At 42.0% G+C, this 27,696-nt stretch overlaps 1 protein-coding gene across 1 annotated transcript in view; it reads right to left on the bottom strand.

The window, feature by feature from the left end:
• Window positions 1–9,687: 9,687 nt before the first annotated feature.
• Window positions 9,688–27,696, bottom strand: part of prkcaa (protein kinase C, alpha, a) — a 68,937-nt gene continuing 50,928 nt past the window's right edge. The window contains exons 11-19 of the mRNA XM_068750680.1: window positions 26,451–26,594; window positions 26,189–26,362; window positions 24,821–24,912; window positions 24,466–24,528; window positions 24,072–24,210; window positions 17,399–17,479; window positions 17,126–17,233; window positions 15,190–15,330; window positions 9,688–10,972 (exon numbers count right to left, since the gene is read on the bottom strand). Coding sequence (XP_068606781.1) covers window positions 10,802–10,972; window positions 15,190–15,330; window positions 17,126–17,233; window positions 17,399–17,479; window positions 24,072–24,210; window positions 24,466–24,528; window positions 24,821–24,912; window positions 26,189–26,362; window positions 26,451–26,594 — 1,113 coding nt within the window. The 3' untranslated portion in view covers window positions 9,688–10,801. The remainder of the gene's footprint in view (window positions 10,973–15,189; window positions 15,331–17,125; window positions 17,234–17,398; window positions 17,480–24,071; window positions 24,211–24,465; window positions 24,529–24,820; window positions 24,913–26,188; window positions 26,363–26,450; window positions 26,595–27,696) is intronic.

Genomic DNA, 27,696 nt, shown 5'->3' with positions numbered 1-27,696 from the left:
TTCAAGGCAGCTCTCTTTTTGGTTACTATATGACCTGCAAGTGAGAACAGCCTCTCACATGGGACAGATGTGGCAGGGCTAATCAAATACTTGCTGGCAAGGACAGAAAGCTGAGGGTGGGTCTCTGCTCGTCCAGACCACCACTGCAGTGGGCAGTCCGTCTCACTGAGGGTGGCCTCTGCTCTGTGCAAACTCAGGGCCCTATTACACAGGCCTTCCTCATCTGAGTCCGAGTCAGACGACAGTGAAGAGAGCAGGCGGCTCTTTTTCTTTGCTGGCTCCTTTTTGGTAGCATCTTTACCCTGTTGCTGCAGCAGGGCCTCTAGGCTGGTCCAGACCTCTTCTCGCTCTCCCTTTGCAAGACACTTTAAATTCTTAAAGCGTGGGTCAAGCACAGTAGCCATCTTGAGCCATTTGTGGTTGAGTGTAGCTGCACGTTGGGATAAATCTTTTGTGAAGGTAGTCTTGAAGTTTACCATGCAGGTTGTGTCATCTTCTGAGACCTCCATGGTGTGGTTCAGGTGGCAGAGAGCAGGTAAAATCACTGAACATGACACATATGTCTCACCTCCAAGAAGCTCAGTGACAAATCTGCAGAAGACAGTTCAGGAAAGAAATTATTAATTTACAAAAGAACTGTCAAATAGAACTTGTAAAGAACAGTCACAAAAACAACATCCAATTAAAATAGTTTTATTTACCTGCATGGCTCAAGGACAGTTGCCAGCTTTTGAAGTTTCACCAGCTCTGATGGAGTTAAGATGGCTAGCTTGTGCTTCTGTTTGCCTAAAGCAGCAAAAACAGCCTCCTGGTTCTTTAGTAGACGGGCCGTCGGGCCTTCCTGATTATCCGTCAACACATTCTTCAGAGGAAGGGAGCGGAGGTCAGCACGTATCTTTGCACATCAATACAAAGATAATGACGATAAATACAGAATCATTCCAACAAAGATGAACCGCATTATATCGAGGGACTACTGTAACCGAGTGAACGGCAGAGCTGTGTGCGGGTTTAATTCTCAAATCTGCACACAGTGTCTCAAAAATGACAACATTTATAAAGTCAATCATTGTTCGAGTTATGGTGCAATTTTTTAAAATGTGATTGCAACCGTCATCTGCCCTCATGGTGAAATATAAAACCAACACGACAGACGTCATTGAGACAGACAGTGTTCTCGGCTTTAATTTCGCTTGTTCTCCGCCTTTCATCCAACCCCCTTAGATTACCGCTGCTTCACATTCAGCTGCGACCCGCCCCAGTGAGAGCTGTAGGCCAGGCCACTATTCGATGAAGCTAAAAGGGTCCTGAGGATCTTATGCCTGCCCCGTGGGAGGCATCCGGCCACTCGGAGGCTTCCGGCCACTCGGAGGCTCCCGGCCACTCGGAGGCTTCCGGCCACTCGGAGGCTCCCGGCCACTCGGAGGCTCCCGGCCACTCGGAGGCTCCCGGCCACTCGGAGGCTCCCGGCCACTCGTAGGCGTCCGGCCACTCGGAGGTTTCCGGCCACTCGGAGGCTCCCGGCCACTCGGAGGCTCCCGGCCACTCGGAGGCTTCCGGCCACTCGGAGGCTCCCGGCCACTCGTAGGCGTCCGGCCACTCGGAGGCTCCCGGCCACTCGGAGGCTTCCGGCCACTCGGAGGCTCCCGGCCACTCGGAGGCTCCCGGCCACTCGGAGGCTCCCGGCCACTCGGAGGCTCCCGGCCACTCGGAGGCTCCCGGCCACTCGGAGGCTCCCGGCCACTCGGAGGCTCCCGGCCACTCGTAGGCGTCCGGCCACTCGGAGGTTTCCGGCCACTCGGAGGCTCCCGGCCACTCGGAGGCTCCCGGCCACTCGGAGGCTCCCGGCCACTCGGAGGCTCCCGGCCACTCGGAGGTTTCCGGCCACTCGGAGGCTCCCGGCCACTCGGAGGCTCCCGGCCACTCGGAGGCTCCCGGCCACTCGGAGGCTTCCGGCCACTCGGAGGCTCCCGGCCACTCGGATGCTTCCGGCCGCTCGGAGGCTCCCGGCCACTCGGAGGCTCCCGGCCGCTCGGATGCTTCCGGCCACTCGGAGGCTCCCGGCCACTCGGAGGCTCCCGGCCACTCGTAGGCGTCCGGCCACTCGTAGGCTCCCGGCCACTCGGAGGTTTCCGGCCACTCGGAGGCTCCCGGCCACTCGTAGGCTCCCGGCCACTCGTAGGCTCCCGGCCACTCGGAGGTTTCCGGCCACTCGGAGGCTCCCGGCCACTCGTAGGTGTCCGGCCACTCGGAGGCTCCCGGCCACTCGGAGGTTTCCGGCCACTCGTAGGTGTCCGGCCACTCGGAGGCTCCCGGCCACTCGGAGGCTCCCGGCCACTCGGAGGTTTCCGGCCACTCGGAGGCTCCCGGCCACTCGTAGGTGTCCGGCCACTCGGAGGCTCCCGGCCACTCGGAGGTTTCCGGCCACTCGGAGGCTCCCGGCCACTCGGAGGCTCCCGGCCACTCGGAGGCTCCCGGGATTTTCCTGGACGAGCATATAGCCTGTATTCTTCTGGCAGCTCATTGTCTTTCAGCGTGCTTGACCTGAAGTACACTCTTCTTACATGACAACTTGCGTTGATTTGAATACGCAATGTCTCCTTATAATTCTTCCCAAATAGCTTCTTCGTCATATCTGGCAGGTTGAAAATGATCCGATTCCATCCATCCTTCACCTGCGGCAACGGCAATGTACACAGGAAAGCGGACGTTTTTGATTCCTTTCGAAATGTACTAAATATAAATCTCAGCCGATTGTTATTTTCGTCGAGCACCTGGACCTCAAAGGAGAAATCATTTTTCAAATACTTTATAACCATCTCAAGAATTGGGAGATTGATGCCCAATGTCTCTTTGGGGTCCGCTGGACACGTCATGAAGGTGTTGCTGACGTTCGTCCCCTCAATGGCCAATGCCCTTGATTTTAGGACTTCATCCCAATTCATTTTAATGCAGCCATTCTTCTCAGTCTTGCTCCATAATGCAAGCGGTTTGCTGCCGACAGCATAGAAAAGAGAGCAGAGATCCCCTACGTATTTCTGCGAAAACATTGTTATTTTTGAAGTTATTTGGTTACCTACCCAAGCAATGTACCATGTACATTAATGTGCATTTTTAATGTATTGATCCTTTGAAGTCTTTGAAGGTTGAAAAGTGGAGTGGCTTTGAAGTTATTTGGTTACCCTCTCCTACCCAAACAATGTACCATTTTTAATGAATAAGTATCAAACTGAGAAGCTCCACTTTGCTTTTCTTAACTTTTTGTCCATACTGTTTTGAGGATCTATTTTGAGGATGGTACCTTCTCGTAAAAGATGCAGCATTTTACAAATACAAATGTCTGTACATAAGCTATTGGGGCCACAAAAAATGGCGTGGCGGGCCACATTTAGCCCCCGGGCCTTGAGTTTGACACATATGCCATAGACCATGGGTGTCAAACTCAAATACACAGAAGGCAAAAAGTCAAAATAGCCATCCATCCGTCCGTCCGTTAGCAAAATAACTCAAAAAGTTCTGGGGGGATCTTGATAAAATTTTCAGGAAATGTTGGGGATGTTACCAGGAACAGATGAGTACATTTTGGTGATGATCCAGTTTGGATCAGTTTGACATTTCTGGTAACATTGCAGTCAATGGAGCTTCAAAATGTGTTCCTCAATATCTCAGTTGATTATTTAACAATGTTTATGGAATTTGACACAGTCATGTAGGATGGGGGACCTCTATCTTACCACTGAATTTCATCTGGATCAGATCCAGAATAGTCAGTAAAACTGTAGGCGATGGTGGCGCAGGTGGTTGCGTGGGTCGTCCTATGATCGAGAGGTTGGCGGTTTGATTCCCGGGTGGGCTGATGGTGCAAACCGGCATGTATTGTCTATGTATGGGAAGAACACCCACTCTGCTGATAGAAAAAATGATCCCCATTTGAGATGATGTCTCACCCGGGACATTTTTTACACATAGCTTTTTTAACACTATCCAAATGCTTTGTATACGACGAAGCACGAACCTGTTCACACTTTTAACCATCTGATTAAACATACAAAACATTAATTCACGGATGTCTTTGAACCAAAGACATAACACTATTCTTTAGGAATACTGGACTATTTGTGTTTAATCATCAACCTTCATGAAACCATAAAAATAAATCAGAATGTTCACGTTCAAAATATTTTATATTCATCCCCTGTAAAAATGTGGATGTAGACGCCATGTGCATCAAAGAAGATATTTAGATATCTATTTAACAACCTTAAATAAGGGAGATTGCTTTTAGTTTCCAAAAAATAAATGTTAAGTAGTCTAGGTTTAAAATGAGGTTAGCAAGTTTTGGATCGAAGAAAAGTTTCTTCATTTACAAAGAAATATTTAATTTCAAAAGCTAGTTTTGTTGCAGAACTAAATTGTTTGATGATATTCTTATTCTTATTTGATAAGGCTGCGTCATCTAGGCGCTTGTCACAGCCGGAGGCGGGCCTATGTTTTCCTACGCAGTAACCTCTCCTGTCCTCTCAGATACACCTCCTGCAATCAGTTCATTCCAGTCACCTGTGCTACGGTCATCACCTGCAACTCATCTCCCGTCAGGTCGTATTATATTTAGCTTCTGTTAATGCCACACCTCACTGCCAGATTGTTAGTAATAATATTAATATTAATATTAATACGCTTTAATTATATAGAACCTTTCAAGAAATAACATTCACAGACACACAAAAGTACAGAATCAAGATTCCAAAACAGTTTCTTGTTTTCTGTGGATTCTGCCTGTGTGCCTGACCCATTAGATTCATCTGCTGGCTTGGACTGACTCCCCGGTGTGATTAATAAAGAACAGTTTCTGGATTCCTCTTCTCCTGTCTGTGCCCTAATACTTGTATGTATTTTGTTGCACAAGTAATCGGAAAAAGTGACTAAATTCACCATGTTTACCATTTAAAAATAAAGAGTTTTCATGAAGGATAATATGGGAAATATTGAATTAAAAGAGACTAAAAAGACAATATATATAAAACAAACAAGGAGGAAGCCAAATGAAGTTAATATTAGTATTTGCTCTAGTAAAAACACAAACTGGACAATGTTTCTTGTAAATTGTCTCAAAAAAGAAAAAGGAATAATGCAATAAATACACGAAGTTTTTTCTTTATTTTTAACCGTGTGACTTTTACTTTAGTGTAACCCTGATGCATCTGTTCTCACGTGGTTCTCAGAGAACATGGGAAATTGCATTTTATCTAGAAGATACAACTCGTGTTCACTGGAAAACTGTTGTATCATCTTGGCAGACACGTCAGTATTCCCGTAATTTTGAATTTATCTTTGAATTTGTCTTCACTTTTTGATCTGTACGACGCTTCACTACCTGTCGCAACAGAACATGAAAGTAGAAAATGTCTCTGACTACAAACACTTCAAATATAAAATAACTTTTTATTAATATAAACCATGGAATATTTTAATAATACTAAAATATCCAAATTAATCAAAGCTAAGAGTGGTGCATTTCTTAAATGCGTTTGTGTGAATGGATGTTGGGATGGGGTTGGCAGTGCTGAAGCAGTTCCACGCTCACGCTCCGTCAATAAATCCTTCAGTCCATTGAGCAAACAACAACGAGACACATTAATGTCTGAACAAAGCGAATGCCGAACATTTTAATATCTGGCCATACCTTCACTGAAGGTTGAGGAATGCGCTGCTTTCCCTCCTCCTCCGTTTCTCTGTTGTTCTTGTCGCTCCTCGTCGCTCAGTTGGTCCTTGTTGCGTCTTGCTTGGCGCGCGACTGGCGTGTGTGTGGAATGCGCGCGTCTGCGTAAACTCACAAGCCACGACTGTCCAATCCGGCTTTAGCCGAATGGCACGCCGTGCCCGAGGCCTTTCCATGGGAGGATGCTGCGCTTCTTGATTTGTGGTTTAATAGTTTATGGTTCAAACAACACTCAAGCTGCTTCAGCTTCAGCTTGAGTGTTGTCGGTATACAGACGTCCGTGCCTTTCATTTGGTTCTAAAGATCAGGGTCCTTTTGGAATAGCAGAAACAGGGAATGAACATATGGCGAATGTAAAATAGCAGCATTTGTGGATAGGGTTGTAGTTAACGGAATGTTTTTGTAATGATCAGGATGGAACAGATTTATAGAGCATTTGAGCTGCTGAGCATATAAACTCACACAAAAAAATGTTTTTCATGTTAATTTCTTTCTTTGTTTTTGTCTAAACTATAGCACTACTAAGCAATATGTACAATACGTCATTTAATATTAAATGTTGCCAAACGTCAAAGTCACAAATGGGGAAATAACATGCGCGGGCAGACCAAAGGACCTCTTTCATTTTATTATTTGCGTTAACATACATTGAGTACAAATGACACCATCAGTTACAAGGTAAGTAGCTCAGACTCATTTTAAAGGTTTCAGGCTGACAAGGGAAGAAAACAAACATACACCATTAGCAAAATACAATATATTCTTTCTTTTAAAATCAATGTAGATGTCTAATCTGTCATTTATGTACAAGAACAGGGTGCTGCGATTAAAGAGGAACTAAGACGGGAAAGTTAGAGACCACGTTACTGTACGAGATAAGGAATACGGCATTCCTAGACGTCATTGATCTTGCGCTCTGTATGACAAATAAAAAAAAATTGGAAGCTCACTTCATTGCTCTCATTTTACAGTAAACATGACACAGTGGAAGGTAAATGACCAACTACAAAGAAGAAAGACATGAAATAGGATTCATTAGAAGCCAACAGCTACCTAAAAAGAATCATGACAGACCTCTGTGAAAATCTGAGACGGAAGCGGAGTTCTTCGCATTGACAGGTTACTTCATCATGCTCTGGCCTTTCTAATCAATAAAATGAAAAACAAAAAAGCGAGGATGTCAAGAATGTAAACAAAGTAAAACACCAAATACATTAGAACACTTAGTTACCATGGTGCATTAAGGGGGACCAGTAGAGAGGAGGAACTGGTGGAATTGATGCTGACTGAGTTGAGTGAGTTGCCCGAGAAAAATCCACTGTTTTCCTTACCTGATGGGATTTAAAGGATGCAAGGAGGGTACTGTCAATCAGATTATGGATTGACTTGGACCAGGCACTGAGGAAATAGGAGCATGGAGAAAGTGGGCAAGCGATGAGGAAGGAAGGAACGTTCAGTGTGACCAGGCACAAGGGTGTCCTGCAAATAAATGATCACAATCTATCCGTTCAATCATTGAATCCCATCAGTCCTTGTTCCATTTCCTACTCCCGTCCCCCTTTGAATTTGTTGGTATATATATATTAACTCACTCAACCATTCAGTCTTTAGTAGGCACAGGAGGATGAAGGTAAAACAAGCAAAGGATGAATCAAGTTGCATTTGTATGAGTGAAGGAATTACTGGTGTCCGTCAGCTGAACTTGCTTTAAATTACAAATTGCAGACTTTTCACATTCGTTGTGAGATGAGCTGAAGCATCTACCATGATGTGAAGCTTAAATAAGAACTGTGTGGATTGAGATCAGACGGGCTACTTGGACAATAGATTAAAAATGTTAAAGTAAATATAGCAAAGTTATGGAGTAAAAAGAGACTACAGAGTTTAGATCAGAGCATTTATGATTAAGAAGCGGCACCGCTTAGCTGTTCAATTTGGGAAAGGCACGCACGGGGAGTAAATTACTTTTTCTTTTTTCATGCCAACACTGACCAATATTTTGAAGTCATTTTTGAGGAGAAAGAAGATTTGTAAACAGGTCGTCAGAGATTCTATTAAAGGGATGAGAACAAGTTGGTGCACACGGAGAAGGAAGTTCACTGGATGTTATAACAAAAGTTCCACAAATCAAACGGATTTTTGGAGAGGCAAGACAGGCAGAAAAGTCTAGTGGCATGCATGAGTCATCAAACCGACTGACATTGTAGAGTTTGCTGACACAATGCGCCCTGGTCTATGCATGGCGGCATCCTACTATGCATGCTACGTGGCCAACAGAGTGAAGAACAGATGTGGCATTTGGCAGGTCTCAGCTGCTGTTGACAGTCACTCGTGTGGCTACAGCTAGTGCAACGCAGCTATTGTCAGGTTCTGGCATTTCTCAGGTTTGGCACATGCAAAATACTACAGGAAACATGACAGGAGATTATCTATCAATATAATTGCTATATGACTTTTCTTATTTGTATACCTTTTACAACAATCCTGAATATCTTGAGCAGAAGCACAAATAATAAAAATGACAACACCACTAGTTGCAAATGAAAGACAAAAGCAGACGACGACAACGTGACATTAAGATGATAAAGTCCTTTCATGAGACACGAGAGAGCGAACGGTCCCACTGGTCTAGCAAGAAGCTGTGTAACTGAGTGACAGCTCACCACAGGTCTGGGTTAAGTGCTCCACATTGCCCCAGAGGCAAAAGGAACCATGGGGTATACATCAAGGGCAATAACATGGAAGCAGGAACTATATGTCAGCATTTTAAAAATAAGTTCACTGTGAGAATGCATTTAAATCTGTAAAGCTGCAATAATTACATGTGCTTCTACTGCTGTGATCTGCACCTGTTTTCAAATTTCAGCTTAGCATTTTGGTATTTTTTTGGAAGTTCATTGATGTCAAATGATTCTCTGAAACCTAAGATTTGTGTAACCCTGTTCCAAAATCCTTCAGTCGCATGGTTTAAGGTCAGGCTGGGACAAGATCAGCAAAAAGTTCACCCAAAAATGAAAATTCAACTTTCACCTGCCTGCTGAAGTCAAGTCTCTTCATAAACAAAATGTTTCTGGAGCTTCACAGCAAAATAAGATTTGCCTGCGCAAACTGAGGAGGATGAGGAGTTAATTTAAAAAGTAAATAAAGCAAACATCTCAAAATGATCTTAAATACACCACTTACTGCCTTTTCAAGCCTGATAGCACCAGCGCTCATCATCAGACTCTAGACTAAATTCATTAACAAGCACAGCATCTGAGGATGGTAGTCTAATCCTGTTAACGCTTTCAGTTTAGAGGCTAAATTAAGGAGTTCAGCTAAAATGGATATGAATATTGTCTTTTTCTATAAAATATAAATTATTTTTTTTTAAATATACATTTATTTAATTGTTTAGAAGCATAACCTTGCTGTGACGCTCCTGAACTTTACAGCGAGCTGAGTAAATAGTGAATGAATTTTAGGGTGAACTGTTTATCTGGAGATTTTAGGAGGTATAAGGTCAGGTAGTGGACCACATAACCTAAAATTGTCGTATGGTCAAAGCAATAACCATTTATAAATCGGATGAGTTTTGTGTGAGGAGTGACAATGGTATAAATTAAAGAAACACCGTGAAGAAGTTGATGCTGGAGTTGTTTGAGAAAGATTAACTCTTTGGGTTGTTATACTAAAATAGCATGCAGCATTTAGCAGACCACATGCACGAATGATCTCTCATGCATATACATAACAGCACTAAGGAGCTTGAGACACATACACCCAGCAGTCAAAACCTCTGAACATGAATAAAGAAAGCAGACTTCATTAATGCACCAAAACAAGTAGCAAACATTCCTAAACTGGACTCTCGTTCAGACATCCGGCCGAAACAAAGCTGTAGTGGGCTACTTCCTTCCATGTTTCTACACACACACACATATTGAATTCTGTAATCAATGTAATAAAAGCACATTCAGGTGTTGGTATAAAAACTGCAACTTGCTATATTTTATTGAAATTACTCTTGATTATTTACAAATGAGTTATGCAGTGATAACTTGTATTCAAATGCTGACCATAACTAATGGAACATAATTAACTGAGGTTAAAACATAACGACTTTCCAAGACATTTAAGGTACAACAGGGGACGGATAGTGGTTGTGTTAACAGGTTTGCTCTCTCACCAACAAAGTTTTGTGGAAATAATTGACTGGCTTGAAACTTTTGCTTCTAAGTAACCTAACAAAGGAGTCCAATACACGACTGAGGGCACGATACTGTACGCAATATGACGTTGCAATGATGATACACAATGACAAAACGGTATATCCTAAAAACAAAAAAAAAAGAGTTTGTCAAACTGTTTAGACATTAATTATCAAATAGGAGGCTCGGAGATCATGGCTATAGCGCGGGACAGAGACGGTGGCTAACACAACAAGCTGTAAACATTTCAGGTTAGAGTTTTGCGTTCGGTTGCGATAAGCACAGATTAGAAGAAAGTACAAATTTGGAGCGATTTTATAATTGCATGCTTGTTTATTCTTTAGTTGACTTGCCACACCCTCTGGAAGTTGAAACATTTGGCTAGAATCACATTATACCATCACCATAAAATCAAAAAGGGGAGGAAAACTGTAAACATGATACAGAAAATTACTGACCCACAAGGTGCTGCTTTATCAGCTGCATGAACCTTCCTTCATAGTTAGCTGAAGTCTCTATACAGCCCTATCTGAGTGTTTTTCAGGTCGTTACATAAGATCTGTAATGTGGTAATTATCCATGTATGGAAACAAGCTGGAACAAAACATAGACTATGTTTATCCAATGACATTTGTAGGAATGAAAACCCCTAAAATACAAAATAAGTCTAAATGCCTCAAGAAATGCTAAACCTTTAATACAAATGTAATTAGTAAGCAAGGACATCCTTGTCTGCAGTACATGCTCATCATTGAAATAAAGAAATTTCTCGTGATTGGCAAATGAACGTTTATGGATAACAGCACGAATAGGTTTAGAGTGGGCTTTGACGAAGTTGCAGGTGGATGCCTGGTGGGTGGCAGGGAGCTGGGAGGTTCTTCAGGTTTCTGCATCATTCTAATTGGCTGTTACCGAGAGAAGGGTGCACAAACTGTGGGTTGATGAAGGAGAACCCTGAAAACTCAGCCTGGTCGATGTTGGCAATGACCAGCTCATCTGGAGGTGTAAGCTGGGGCTGGGTGCGCGTAAAGAACTTGTCAAAGTTTTCTGCTCCTTTGCCACCCTATTGAAAAGAGAGACAGAAGAAGAGGAATATTAGACATATGTTAGGTAAAATAAATAGACCAACAAGACGGCGTAGACATGGAATGTAAGGATTACTGGGAAAGGGGTGAGCATGTAAATTCTACAATTCTACATACAGAATTTTATTTGGAACTCTTGAAATATTATAACAGAAATAACTGCTACAATACTGGTCTGGAGCTCTCATTGATTATGATTTAGATTTTTTCACACATCATTTACTCATAAGATGGTAGTCTCTGTCACCATTATGTGAATGGATGAATACCGACTTGTGTTGAAAAGTGCTTTGAATAGCCAGTAACTAGAAAGTCAAGCCGCTTTATAAAGTACAGCCTATTTAGCATTTAATCTGACAGAATTACATTTGCTTAAATTGATTTTAGGAGAGAGCAACACTCATCTGTTGCTCAGTCAGCTCGATCGACTTTTCCCAGCAGAGCCTATTAATTCAAATGATTTGAGCATGGAGACAATTGAGCCTGGAAAGTATTTTCAGCTCTGCCTCCCATCTTGCCTACATTGTTTATTTTAGTCACAATAAAAAAAAAAAAAGATTGCCATGCCGTTTCAAATTTTTACAGATATTTATAAATGAGTGCACAGCAAAGCTCTACATTATACACATACAGCAATGTGTCTGCACAGACCTGAGCCAACATAAAACGGACTGCTGGGATTGGCTCAGACTTGCCGTACACTTTCATGTACTGCAAGCGTTGACCATTAAATGTTGCCCTTAATTTTTATGAAGGGAAACACCAATGCTCATTTGAATTGTTATAAAAATAAAAGTTCTGACTACGTTTCTTCCTAGTCCTTCCGGATGGGACGGTTGCATGAATGAATTGATCGAGACACATTAACATAATTTACAATGTCGCATATGGGACGAAAATACAAGAAAAATGTGAACTTTCTTTTATCTTTAACAGTCGCCTAATTAAAACGCATATCACTCCTGCCTCTCTTGTCTGGAAAAGGAGAACATATCACACCTGATCCCCTACGAGTCCCTCTGCTGTTGGTGGCTTGAAGTTCATAACATTAGATTACATGCTCTATATCTTCTTACTCACCTGAATTAGATCTTCTGAATAACACAGCATTGGTACAGACAAGACCCATGATTAATTGTATGAAAGAAAAACAGTGCCATGTCCTCCCGAGAACAGAACTTGTTATGATGTGCTGCAGTTCAGCTTCTCTAAATTGGAACAAAACAAACTTTGACCTTCTGTCAATTATCTGTCAAGGCTCATGTTCTTACAGATAAATTAACAATTGCTTGCTTACAATAGCGATATTATTAAAGGTGCTACAAGGTCACAAAAGGTTAATTAGTGTTTGTATGAGGGTGCCAAGCTGTCAGTATTTAACAGGAGACATCAAATGTTGTTTAGTGTGACGGGAAGATAATGAAATTAAATCAAGGACATGGAAATGGATCATGTCCCTTGGTGAAACTTGTCAGCAAAGGAAGGTCAGGTCTGTTCCGAGATGTGAGCGTGCAGCTCATTGTGTGGTAATGATATTCCCCCTGACTGATTAAAAATCCCATTTGACAACATTTTTTATAATAATATTTGGTGGATTCTAACTGCTGATACTGCATGTATCAATATCAGCAGTATCAGTGTGATACATGCTGATAATGCATCTATCAGCCCTACTGACCACATTACTGCACAAAGCATGTCTTAAACCTGCACAGCCTCGGTTTGTGCTATTTAGGCTGGCTTCTCTGTCGATCAGCATCACTTCAGGCGGTGAAAAGATGGCGCCTTAAAAAAGAGAGTGTCAATCACTCTTGTTTTTTTTTCCGTTTCATTTGACATGACATTTGCGCCGAGGCAGAACGTCCCTGGCAGACAGAACAGAAGGCAGGAAACACACTTGAAGTTGTGATCAAATGTGGTTCTGTATTGTGAGTGTTTTCCTTGAATGTCCTCTCTCTCCAGCACACTGCAGATACCTGATGGGCAATCGCCGGTGTGCATCACCTGCCCCATCTCTTAGTGCACTTGTCTTATTCTATCCATCACTGACCATCCATTACTCAAGTGAAACAAAAACAATTGTTTTACGCTAAACTCTGTCAACATTTGTCAGCAGCAGAACAGTATGTCCCCCCACCCCCCCTCTGTAGATCACACCACCAAAAAAAATAGGCTCTGAACCGGAGGGAAAATGCCCTGTGGCCTGTCAAGCATGCCTGCAAGCATGCAGGTGCCCTTTGGAAAAACATGGCACTTGTCTTGTATCCCTAATTTCTTCTCTTGTGATTCAGTCAACCCTTATGGGGTGAGACAAAATGCCACATGCTGTTGATACATCCTCCCATTCACAATGACATTGTGTCCTACATGGGGCTTTGGCCTACTTTCTCTTTAATGTCTCTCCCCCTCTGCGGACACAGACAGACGTATATGCCTATGCTCTCAAGCATATTAAAGGAACACTCAGCTACTTATGATGATAAATTAGGGCCTGCATCCATCAATAGTTACATTTAACTGTCCTGTTAGCAATAAGAGGGAAGGCAGGCATGCTCAGCCAAGTTGCAACAGTCTGTGTCTTTACAGCCAGCGTGAGTCACAGCTTTCCCATATTGCCATCATTTTTTTGCATGTGTTTTTTTGACGGGAGTGGGAGAGATGTCAGTTCATGTAACCATGAACTGACATCTCTGCATGACATCTCTTCTTTGACACTGTTTCAAGACGTCTGTTCAGTGACAAAGTCCTCACACCCTTCACTGATCTCATCATTATTAATCACCTGCTGTAGATAGTTGCATAGTAACAACATCCAGCATTTAAAATAAGGATCCACACTAACCGAGTCTTTTCTGACACTCGGTCCACACCCTTTGTGCTGTTTGAATCTTGGCCCAATATGTATTTTAAATGCGAATGCGACTTGGGTGCAGCTGGTGTAATGATTGCAATCCCAAAACTGTCACGGGCTGATGAAGTGAGACCGAGTGAGGATAGATGGACAAGAAGAAAGGGAAAAAGGACGTGTGGACTGTGGAGAGGCAGAGTTAGAACCGGTGAGGGGTGGGCATGAAAGTGTATAATGAGAGTCGTCTGTAGGTAACGGAAACTCAGAAACAGAGCTATGTTGAGATGGACATGATGGATCGAACGGGTTATGGAGGTTAGAGACAATGCAACACTGTTATAGATACACAGGGGGGGGGGGGGCTGTGTGCCCCACAGTAAAAGTGAGCTATATGAATTATACATCTATAATAAATTGATGTTATATTAACCATACGTTGAGATGGGATGCTTCGAAATGACTCCTGGTCCGTATAGCGCATACCCTTAAGAGTTTCAGCTTGAAATCAGACGTAAAATAATGTTCAAACCAGTCCCCATCTTTTTTTTTGTTGTTTAGAAGATTGCTGCAACCCTGGTTTGCTGTTAGGCTCCAGAAATCCTTTGTCTTAAATCACCTTCACCTGACTTTCCATCAGTATGGGGCTGAGTAGATACGGACAGAATGTTCTCAGTCTTTCAGATTAAAAACACTAACCTTTGTTTCTATGTTTGGAATTTGGAAAGATGCATTTGTTTGTATTTCTTTATTTTACTGCGCTGCATATATGTGCCAGAACATGGTATTTACTAGGCAGCAATAAGTCAGTTAAGGTCTAAATAACTTGAATAAAATAAGTGCCTCTGTAGAGAGATGCATTTGGCTTCATGGTTCAAGATGGCAAAAAAAAAAAGATGGTAGAGAAAAGCCACAGAAACAAATGCACCTGGGCCAATGGCGAATGCAAAACAGCCAGCCATTACTATAATGCATTCACCTAGATTCTCAATCAAAGCCAGGATCTATTTCGTTATCGTTCTCCAACTTTTTTCAATTTCCTTTGATTATACTCACATTTGTTGTTTTTTTAAACACAGGAATCGTAAATATATATAAAACAGGTGGAATGAAAGTCATGCTTCCCCTGCCATCCCTCTTCTACAGCTGCCATGCTCACATAAAATACTGATACACTCATATGAAAACACCAAAATGGCAATATTTCCTATGACGGGAAAAGATGCGTTGTGAAACACTGTGTAACGTTAGCAGTCACATTGACCTTGGTTAAAATAACTGTACCAGTCGTATCATTTTAATTACAATGTGGAATGAAAATGCTGTAAAAAGTGTATGTGCAGCATTTACCACTTTTGGCTTGAATGGCGGCTGTATCTCCTTCTTCTCGAGGCGTTCCCAGTCAATGCGTCTAAAGAAGGCATGTTCTCGGATGTCCCTTTCTCCCTCCATGCCACAGCCCAGACGCTTGGATGGGTGCTTTGTCATCAGCTGCTCAAAGTAAGAAACAAAAGCATGAGAGAGAACCGGGAGATATCCATTTCTTGTCTTTCTTCAATATCAAAAATTCGAGATCTTTCACTGCTAGCACCTCAGGAAATCTTGCCTGTGATTTTATAGATCACTGAATGAAAACCAAACAGAGGGTGGAGCGATAAAGCTGTTTACTTGTTCCTCTCTGCCTTTAACCTTTAACGTTTCTGCTCACGCAGTTGCGTGCAGTCGCACGGCAGACAACGTGAGGACACATTTGACACTTTGTTGAAAAGCAAATCTAGATGGAAAAATATGTCTAACTAAATGAAACATGAGAGCCAACAAAATGATGTCCTTGGTAAATTATGTATGAGCCCACCAGCATTACTTAAACATAAGTGTCCAAATAATGTATCAAAAATAACTCCAAAATAAAAATGTAATTATGTTTGTTTGTTTTTGTTTCAAACAAATTATCTGTGATTGGTCTGGAGGAGGAAATAAACAGGCATGACCATTATTTCAAATGCATTGAAGCAATTCCAGCCCATAATAGGCCAGAAGCTCTGACTGGGTGTTTGTTTTTCCGGAATGTGTGTGAAATTTGACCTGTTATGTTACTTACAAAAATTATTTTGAATGACCTCTCCACTTATTGACTGTGGTGTCTCCTGACTGAATTAGCTAATAAAGGAAAGAATGCCGCTGAGAGATGGACTGAGCTTCAGTTTTGACAGTCCAAGCGCAAAATGATTTATTCATGCTCTGGAATCTGAATTGGAAATGGTGCTTTATTTTCCTGAGCCAGTGCTTAAGTAGGTTGGCTCCCTGCCTCTGGTATTGTAAGCAGTGTGTGTTTTTCAAAGTTGTGAGAGATACACACACACACACCTTCACATGCAACTCAGTTAACTTGGCAGTTCTCCTAAACTTTAGTTCATGTTACAAAGACAGTCTGTAATCATTGTTTCGATCTGTTACTAATACCGTTTAACGAAATATAAAAACACTCACGCATCATTATGACTATTAAATTCAACCTCGCTTCTCCTGAGTGCTGACTGGAAACATGGGAGCTGTTTCAACTTTTCAAAAAGTCCTTGAGTGTTAATGCAGAAAATAATAATAATTGATGCTGCCAAGCGGGTTTTCTCTAGGTTCTCCGGTTTGCAGACCAAAAATGTCATTGAGCTTCAGTAAAGCCATTAATTGCGTCAAAACCTTTCTCGATATAAAAACAGGCACGGTTTGTTTTCGCATTTGTCTGCTTGACTTGCACTGACCCATTGTGCTGTTCAGTTCCCGCTGTCTGTGGATATCTGGCGGTCATATACCCGCTATATACCTAGCAACTAGCTACCCGTTACTTGCACCACTGGTTTAATAGGCAGAGGCAGACTCAACGCTTGAGGTTAAAAATAATATTTGAGACAATAATTTTAGATTCATCGTTATGAACATGGTGGCTTAAATTTGAGTAGGTATACTCTATTGTAATTTGGTCTGTATCATTCAAGTGCAGATTTAATTCAATGAGGGAACTTTGATAAACTCATAGACAGTATTTAAAAATGCATTAAATATAACTGGGCTCCATAAATCTAAGAAAAGCCTTAAAGCAGCCTCTTGATGTTCCTCCATGAAGCTGAACTGGCAGTCCTCCAACAAGGAGTTAAAGTATTAAAGTCCCAAAAATCCCAGTAGTCTGAAGACAAATTGCTTTTTGATTAATCTAGATGTGTTTGTAAAACAGAAAAAGAAAGCTTATTCATCATGGCAAACTACTCTTCATTAATGAGTTTCAACTCACCCCTTTGCAGATGGAGACAGCTTCTTTGGACATGGACTTTGGGTAGGACACATTGTGCTCCATAATAGACTGGAACAACTCATCTTCATCTTCTCCGTCAAATGGAGGCTGGGATGGAAAGACATGATATTAAACGTGTTGACAGTGCTCCACAAATCATCCGGAATTAACACATTCTTTTCATTACAACAGGTCGTGGCCATGAGCAATCCGTGAGCAACCTGGTGTGTGTGTGTGTGTGTGTGTGTGAGTGTGTGTGCTTACTCCACTCACCTGTCCTGCCAACATTTCGTAGAGCAGAACTCCATATGCCCACCAATCTACAGAGCTTCCGTATGGCTGATAAGCAATGATCTGGGGAGGGAGGAAGAGAAAGCATTGAGGAGTCCATTCAAACAAACAAACAATTCTACATTTAAAAGAGTATCTTGAGATGCAAAGCAAAATATTTTTGGCTGATTTGCTATTTTGATTTACTTAAATTCAGAAAACTTTACTAAACATTTGTTGAGGTCCTCCAGTCTCAGAAAATGCATGAGATGCAAAAACAATTAATGTTTCCTCAATCATGCTAAAGATGTTTGAAGTTCATTACATGACAATATATATTGTAGTAATATATTTCATAGGGATCACTACTCACTAACATTTACTAAATCTAGCAGACAGCATATCTCAGCACATAGTTATAAGATGAATATCGATGTGTTTTATATAGTGAAGCAGCTCAAAATGAAAAAACGACTAAGACAACATTGAATGTTGATAAAAACTAACGAACGTTGATTTAGACGTGTAAAGTTTGAAATTCATGTTTCACACATTCTAAACTCACAGAACTTGCAACAATAACTTTCAATACAGTTTAGCTAAGAAGACAAGACACTAGGGAGCAAGCATTTGGTGCGTAGGAAGGTGCGGATAAAAAAGCGTGTGTGCAGACACACACACGCACCCATGGGTTGAAAAACTGATCTTATTAAATTATGTTTGAAAACCACAGTCACACTTTTTTCACACAAGAACAAGTCAGGATAAAACAACAGTGAAGCTGTCATTAAAATTCTTTTGGCAACCGTATGTTCATTTGTCAAAAGGTGGTTTATATCTCATAGTTATTTTTGCAGTTTTGAGTGGTCAAACTTTGTATTGATCCGTGATATATGGGTGTGGATGTGCAGTCTGCTTCCAGTCTGTGTGCATGTGTTTGTGTGTGTGTAAAAGTGAATTGGAGTTGTTGTGTATTTTTAACACAACAGATTTAGATTTTTGAATCAGTAAATGGGGTTTTCAATGTTAAAATTAAATATTTTTTACTGACTCCGGATGAAATTCAAGATAGTGGTCCCAAACCTACATTACAAAACCTCTGTCTCGGAGGAGGTAAAAATGGATGGATGGATGGATGGACGTCTAAATGCAATGCCACAGCAAAGCATAAAATTATAATAATGCATGTGAGGTTGCATCCAGGAACGCCTCTCTGAACCGTGCCGGTTTCTCGGGCAACAAACGGATCTCGGGCCCTCTTCCTCTTCCTCTTCCTCTTCCTCTTTCCGTCAGTCACAACACAAACAGTCAAATGCACAATGAAATGGTTCTCTGAAGCTCCGTAACAGCAGTTGGTATTTTATGAAATTCAAGCTCATGGACACACGCTTAATAAAACACATTTATACGTGTACACAGACACACACACACACACACACACCAACGCACACGCTCACACACAGCTTCATGACCTTTGCTGATAACATCTGGCCTCATCCATTCCGCTCTAGGACAACCCCCTATTTTCGCCACATTCACTCTGGCATGATGAAAGTACTGCATAAATACACACATAAACGCAAGTCTGTATGTGCATATGAAGCATATACACACAATACACCTTGTTATGTGAAACACAAATCTATCCTGTATAACTATAACCTTCTCTGTGAAACACCTGACCTCTGCTATGCCCATGGGAGCACACACACACACCTACACACACACACACACACGCACACACACTCCTCCATCCCTATGCTGCACCACTATGAACCTGCCCCGAAAGATGATGAGAGCCAGTCGGACATGCAGGACATCCACGTGTTAATCCTCATACATAAAGGCGGGCATGTGCACAATCTTCCACGCACACATATTACAATGGTTTGTATTTTTTTTTTATGTCAAAATAATTGTTTTGGTTAGGATCAGATCGGAATGCATATTAAATAAAGTTGTACTCAAACAATGTCTATAGAACATCATACCATCTTCTTCTTCCTCTTTCGGCTCATCCCGTCAGCGGTCGCCACGGCAAATCAATTCTCTAGTCGACTGCATGCTTAATTCTGGCAAAGTTTTATGCCGGATGTCATTCCTGCCCAAACTCAACAATCATCATCTCATCCGTCATTTAAGAAATACGATGCAAATATTTGAGAATTGATCCATATTTTATCATGGCTATCAATACTACTTCTACTCTAGCTGATGCATTAATAGTTTACAATTAAAAAGAAAGGAAGCACCTAAATGCTTTGCAGGTGTCACAGCTCTAGAGACGGCAGAGATGAGGGTTGTGTTAATCTGCTGCCTGTCTGAGGCAAACCTCCTGGGACAGAGCTTGACTGCTATCACATAGACTCATGATGGGATGGCTGGTGCAGACAGCCTCTCTCTGCTCAGAGAGAGATGATGAGTGTTTTGGATGAGCAGAGAAATGAAGCTGCGACAGACAAAGCATCAACTGATGCAACTCGAGAAAGTTCAGATTACGTGTGGCCTTTGCTTCCTCATGCTTTTTTTTTTGTTAAAAAAATAAATATAATATGAATATTTTATGTCTCATTTTCAAACCAGCTTTACGTAATCTGTGTAATTTGCCATGCAGAACAGACATCCGGGCAGGGAGTCACTGACAGCCTGATGGAGGAGCTATGGAATACGGTGGAGAAGCTGAAGAAAGGATATACAGGAGATATTTTGCATGATAGTGTATATTATCAACCCCGTTATGTCTGTGCTTTTTGGTTAGGGTTAGTGAATTGAATGCAGATTTTACAAGAATTTTACTTTTTTTAAAGCCTCCACTATAAGGAAAAGGGAAAATTTGGATTGCAACAGTGGTGGTACATGACAAATTTCATAAACATCGGTTAATAATCAACCGAGATATTGAGGAACACATAACTATAACTTGACTGCAACCCCCAAAAAAAACTTGACTGCAAAAAAACATGCAAACAAACCAATGCAGGCGGAATCATAAGCTCATCGGCGGAGGTAATAAGAGCGAAGCAAGAACAAACAGACAGGACAATTAGAGTACAGCAAAAAGTGTCTGTGTGGATCATTCTCAAACTGTGCCACATTAATGTGACTCTGCTGTTGATTCTCTTCCCTTAACCCCCTCCCATCGCCTGTCTGCAACAGCACCAGTAGACAGGTTAGGTTGCAGTGACCTTTGTACTCTGTGGAACCGCATGTTCAACCTTGATCTACTGCTCTACACTTATTTATTGACCACAGCGTGTTTGTCTGCTGTGCTGCTTGCATGAGGCCAATGCATCTCTCTCTCCCTCCATTTACTGGGTTGTGTTTATTAGAGTGTGACTTGTGAGTGGAACTATTTTTTTGCATTATATTTTATTTGTCACTATATTGTATACACAGTGTGTGTGTGTGTTTGTCTCTGTGCTTGAGGACTGCTGCAGACGTTTCTTTCTCTCCCATTAGCCTTAATGCTACATGACATTTGTGGATCAGATTGCTAGCAATTCAAGGTTACTCTCCTCAATACATAAACACACACACACAAGAACCAGGTTCTTCCCCTCCGCTCGTCGTCCTCTATACGGAAACATATGAAAGATGAAAAAGATGAAAGATTAATGCACCGTGGTTGAACATGGCAAATGTCCGCCTCTCTGTTGTCCTCGGAGCTGCCCTTAAGAGAAACGCGCTGGAACAAATGAATCAGACTAGGCTTTAGTGGTCTGTTCATGAAAGCGTTCCACAGAACTGTTTGTCCCTGTTGTGGTTGCTTTCATTCACTGATGATATTCTTGTAATGAGCAGCCTTAGGGGTTATAGGTGAGCGGCGAGATGAACCGCACCTTTAATTTAGTGGATAATAGTGGAAACTAAGAGGGGGGGGGGGGGGTTAAATGGAAGCTGAATGTCATAGAATTGTGAGGATTTCAAAGAACTTCGCTGCAGAACTGCAGAAGACGTGTTTTCATGTGTTCACTGGACTCCTCATGACGAGGAAACTCCATTTCTGATGTAAAATCTGCAGAGCGGCCCTTTATAGTAGAAAACAATTATAGCTGAGGTTGCCAATGCAAAACAGATGACACCATTAAATATTGTAATGGAATGAGCCAAGGATGTTAATTACAAATATTAAGAGCATATGTGAAGTACTTACACCAGAGTAAATACACATGTGGTGTACTGAGGCCAGAGAAGAGACGAAGGGAAGGTTATGCAATTAAACTTTAAAGGAATGCTAAGAAGATAAGAGATGAAGATTTTTTACTCATTGCTTAATTTTTCAATTCTAAATGTGAAACGAGAGACTTCTCCACCATCTTGTCTCTTGGATGTCTGCATCCCGTTGCTCTTCGTGTGTCTGTTTCATTATCGCTGTCTCCTTTTAACCCCTATTCTCACCCTGTTTCTCACCTCACTCTTTTTTTTTTCTCATCTGCAGATGAAGTGATTTTAGCATAACCAGCAGAGCTCTGATCTCAAAATGCTGGCTTCAGTTCTTGGTAATTAGTGAAGTTTAAAATTGGAGCTGCCACTGCACAAGCATGTGGCCTGTTGACAGCTCCGCTGTGACTCGCTGTGCTATTCTAACTCAAGCCAGATTCTTCATGCAACTTTTTTTTTGATAATATCGTAATAATTTCTAGAATTTTTGCTACTCTTTATTATTCATTATTTGGGAAAAGCACCAGAACGAATCACCAGAAATGATCCCGTGGTCAAAATCACAGGCATAACTCCAGACAAAAATGTGTCTGTTTCTCTCTTCCTCACTATCTGCTCCTCACTGTGTCAAAGTCAATGAGGTGTAAACTCACATTAGTGTGGGCACTTCTCCCAGACAGTCTGAGCTCCCAATGACTATGTAGGTCAGTGAAAACACAGCAAAAAAATGTGTGCGAGCATGTGTGTGTGTGTGCGGCATTCTGTCACATGTGTGCTACATAGAAATGTGCTGCCACAGTACGGTCCGTGGCTCCGTGCGATGATAAAGTGCAAAGAGAAGGTGAAATGGGAACATATTTCTCATCTCACACTAATCTCACACGTGCTGAAATAAAAACAAGCCGACACCTGCCACAAGTGACCCAACTATTGCAGCTCATTTGAACACAAAAACCCACTATAATACCTTGTTCGTATGTTTTCTGAGTATGAGTTCAGATACTGAAACTGTAAATGTGTTAATCTTGACTTTCCGTGATACGTGAAGCTGCAATACATTTTTATGACCGAGACGTTCCTTGTCTCTTTCAAGGACCACTTAAGAAACTCCGGGTTGTATGAAACATCTTTTCATGCTGTAAACCTCAGCCAGTAATTCACTGTTGATCCTGCTGTCACACACAATTTGAGCAGCAGTTTCCCCAGAGAATATCTGAAAAGTCACCATCAATTTAGGAATGTCTTTGAGCATCTGCATGATTTTGGCACTGCATGTCCACAGACACCACACACACACACAAACATGTATCTGTGTGCAGCATTATGTGCATGTGATGCTGTAATGCCTATGACTGTGTGACCATGTGTGTGACATTAAATGTGTGCCCCAGCGTAAAGCATGATGAAAACAGCGGCTGCCCGTACCTCCCACTGTGTCATCCCCGGCTTACGCATTAGCGTCAGTCTGATTCTGAATGGTCACAGCAGGTTCATCCTGCGTCCATGGGGTGGGATTAACATCCCAGTCCGTCAGAGCAGTTTTAGTGAAGATCAATAACCCAGCCAACCATTAAAGTCAGCTGGCTGACAATAAAATAAATCAGATAATGAAATAAAAGAAATCGGTTCCACAACGTTCAAATCTACTGCTGCAATGTTCATGGTTTTGTTGTCCTTATACATTTATCCCGGTTTAAATATTTATATATAATATTTACACTATCCTAATAAAAATAATAGGTTATTGTCACTATTTTCGTTTATAATTATGAATTAAATAATTAGTAACTCTACCAAGGAGGTTAAATCGGGGGGTGGGGGTGATCCTGGCCAATTGAACAGCCATCTGATACTTCCCACAAAGTATTACATTTACAAAATACTCTATCAGACAACCTGAATTAAGAGTTACTGCACAGCATATAAAGAAAACTGTCCAGCACCATTCCCCAGCGGTGACTGACATCTCAGTGTATGTCGGATAATTAGGAGGGCATAGTGCACACACTGGGCAATATCAGCACATTAAGGCTGTCAGCGCGTGCCGATGTGGCGTGTAAGGGTACAAGGAAAAGTAACGTCCGCTTTGAGATGACAATAAAAGAGAGCATGTGGAAATTTCATGTATGGATGATGCCAGTAAACAAACACAAGCCCAATAACTAGTTTTCTACAACAATCATGATCACAAATGGCAATGATCTACAAATTAGTGCATTTCACTAAAATGAAAACATTATAGAAATTGATTCAGAATTTTTTTTTGACACATGGACACTCCCCCCATCTTGTATTTGCTGTATTTGGCTTGAGCGAAAATAACTAGACGGACACTCTGGGCATCTGGTTAGCTAATGCCATGCAAGTGTGTGTGTGTGTGTGTGTGTGCGTGCGTGCCTGTCCTGAGGCAGTAACCTCAATGTGGTGCACAAGGGTGACACAGGCTCAGACCACACTGACAGAGATGACCTCATACGTTAAAACATGCACTCACACTGTCCATGCACAGACTTACCTCTGGGGCTATGTAGTCCGGAGTGCCGCAGAAGGTGCGTGTGGTCACCCCGTCCACCATGTTCTCTTTACACATGCCAAAGTCAGCAATCTTAATGTGTCCCTCGGCGTCCAGCATCACATTGTCCAACTTCAGATCCCTGTGGAAGTACACGGATATTTAAAACATCCAGCAAAATGCCGACCTGCCTTTGAAACAAACTAACGGTAGTATTTTCAGGAAAGAGGAGATGAAACACTCAACATTTTAGAAAGGCATATGCAAAGACTTCATCATTACAGAAAACCAAACATATTGATTATCATCAACGCTGAATTTGAAGAAAGCATGCGCTATATTTATGCTATTAGGCTTTACTTGCACTATTAAGTTGTGTAATCTTGGTAATACTCGCCTGTAGATGACGCCTTTCAAGTGGAGAAAGAAGAGACCAACAGCGATCTCTGCTGCGTAGAACCTGCAATAGCAGCCACATGTTTGAAGACATTAAACTGAGGGAACACAAGATGCTTTGAGACAGCCTTGCTGCACAAACAAAGACCCCATGGTGGCGAGAGCTTCACATGCTTGCTGCAGTATTAATGCAGTGTGTGCACTATTTAATAGTATTTCACAAAGGCTTAACGCTATAAAATGGTGTTTTGTAAAAACTAAAACAACAATTATTGTAGTATATAAAGTCTGTATGCCAGTACAAACGGTTGACAACTGAAGGATTACGACCATAGCGACCAAGTGACATTTCTTACACTGCTTGAGGTTCCTTGAACTTGCCCACTTGTTGGATATGGTACATGAGGTCTCCCCCATTCACGTACTCCATGACAAAGTACAGGCGATCCTTTGATCAGAGAAAGAGGTAACAGAAGAGAGGCGTTAGGTGTAGATGGGCTGAAAAGCATTCATTATTTGGCACTTCAAAATGAAGCTTCATTTATATTCACTAAAAGTAATCCAATCAGAGAGGCACTACAGCCTCGCTCTAGCCGCTATGCTGTCGAACACAAGATGACCTAAAAGGCCTATAAACACAGAGCTTAATGGAGTGGATAGCTGTCGGAAAGTATTCTCTTTGGCAGTGCTGATCTCGCATTGCTCAGACAGTTCGGACTGACCCTGGTTTAGCTTGTTTGGCAGTCCCTTTCCAGCAAAATCCAAACCAGCCATTTTACTTCAGAGTAGACCCATACTGGCAGCAAAGCTATGCTGATGTCTGCTGAGCAGAATGCCCGGCAGACCATCGCTAGCAGCTCTGTTTTTATTCAGATTAAATGCAAACAAGAAATGAATTAAGGCTTCTTAAGTTATTTGAAGTCAAGTGGTGTGTAAACCTTCTGACTCTGGAAGCTAGAATGTTCCTATTGTGTTGTGTGAGTATGCAGAACCTTTCATTCAGAAAAGTCTGCAAATAAAGTGTGGAGATATTAGAGTTTGTGACCATGAGAGTAAGCTTGGCCGTGTTTGAACACAATCAGGCGGCTGTGTAGATTTACAAGAGGCATTCTCATTACAGAACATTTGGATTTCTTTTGCTAGACTACAAAGTGCCTGAGGAGTTGGGCATTGCTGAGAGCGTCAAGCTTGACATTTGGTTCCCATTGTGACAGCAGTCACAATGGGAACCACCCTGCCAGAAATGCCCTCCTCTTGGATGAGAGGTGGAACATTTTCAGTCCAGTTGCTTCAAGAATTCTACGCGAGGTTGTGCACGTCTTTGTTTTCCTTTGTTCTTTTTCAAGACAATGCAATATCGCTTTGTGAATAGGTATCACGTGCGTATGTGTGCAGGAAATAAATGTCTCTTTAATCATAAGTTGAGAGTGCTCAAGCTGCGGTCACATTTAGCATGACTCATCTTCAATATTAAGCACGTGCAGTGCATGCATGCACAGACGCATGCGTTTGTACCGTACTCAAACACACGCCTCAGACTTCTAATTGTGCGTTTGTTTGTTCCTCCTTCTATTTTAATAAGTGCCCCTGTCGTACATGTCCTCTGCTGTTCGCAACCACACCACATGACTAAGCTGTTTAGTAGCTAAAAGCCCCTCCATGAATTAATTTGACCTGACCTGGAGTACTTTGTCCTGATACGTGCCCGGGAGCATTTAACCTACCACAGTCTGGAAGCATGAGTGGAGATGTGTGAGGAAGGGCGGTTTGTCCGGTTGGGCCAGGACTCTCTTCTCCACCATGGTGCATTCCACGTCATCGTCCTGGATCACCACATCCTTCTTCAGGATCTTCACTGCGTAAAGCTCTTCATTGGCCTTCATCTCCGACAGCATGACCTTCATAGGCGAATAGGAGAAGATAATCAACCTAATGCTGTCCGTTGTCGGCTATCCTCCATTTTCGGGGTGATCACAGCTGGCTCACCTTTCCAAAGCTGCCTTTCCCTAGGACAGCTAGGAAGGTGAAGTCACTGAGTTTGACCTGGCACAGGTTGCTGGAAGGTAGCAGGATGGGGTGGCTGCCGTCTGTCTCGGAGATCGCCTTCTTACCTGGGCCTAACTTGGCTTTCTGCACTCAGGGAAAAAAAAAAAAAACGTGCATGAGATGCACATAAAGCATGTAATCTGCACTTCCAATTTGACACACAACATGAAGAACGCAGTGAAACACAATTTCCTGTGTTTCACTGCGTTCATTTTGCCTTCAGTCCGGAACAGCCAGTAAGACATTACCCCGGTACAGTACACAGCACAGCGGAAGCGCAGGAGAGCGCCGTCACAGGAAAATGGCAGCTGTGTGATTAACATCTATACGCAGACTGATAAGCAGAATTCATCATCTAAGGAATGAAATCAAAATGTGGCACCACTGCAAAGCAAAAGGAATCAAACATGGCCCCATAATAACAGAAGCATCTTAAACAGATGTACAGAATTGTCGCAACAGAAGGATACATTTTGTTTCATTGTGTTACATTGTTGACAAAAAAATAAAATACCTGAGGCTGGCTGGGACCAAGCCATGCTCATTTACACGTGATGCTAATTAAAATGATGATTATGAAACATTTATCTGAGGCTAAAAGAGAGAAGAAAATTGTTTCTTTGATGAAGAGAGAAATGTTCTCAAACAAATCTGAGGCATCATGTTTGGCGTACTGCGAGCTACGCTGACTGCGAATATTTCAACATATAACTGCTGTAGATTCAAGTTCTTTATGACACCATTATTAAGAGAGCGCATGAAGTTCACTGACATTATAAACAATGTCCATTAGTATGTGGCTGATTAGTAGTCACTTGCAAATATTTTATTTCATAATTGAATAATTGGAAATAGGATCAATATTATTGTAAGAATGTAATGTAAGAAAAGATTCCTCTTCTAACTCGCATGCCAATGTCATGCTTACATTCCCAGGGTGGCAAGATGCTCCAAGAAACTTGCTATAGAAAACAATGCAATGAACTAAAATCTCTACGTCTTCATGGCAGTCTGAAGGCTTATTGCTCAAAGACACAATCAACTCTCCAATTCCAGAATTCACACTGAGCCAAGACCACAGCTCCAAACTCATGCTTGATCCTCCACATCATGGTGCCATCTGCACCTACACAATGCACACAACAGAGCACTGGTTCGCTTTAGCAAGTACTATGTTAAATATTAA

This window comes from Brachionichthys hirsutus, chromosome 17 (assembly GCF_040956055.1).
Source record: "Brachionichthys hirsutus isolate HB-005 chromosome 17, CSIRO-AGI_Bhir_v1, whole genome shotgun sequence".
In the NCBI taxonomy this organism is placed as follows: Eukaryota; Metazoa; Chordata; class Actinopteri; order Lophiiformes; family Brachionichthyidae; genus Brachionichthys; species Brachionichthys hirsutus.
The sequence above is the reverse complement of the archived record's forward strand: the minus strand, read 5'-3'. Positions and strand labels throughout refer to the sequence as shown.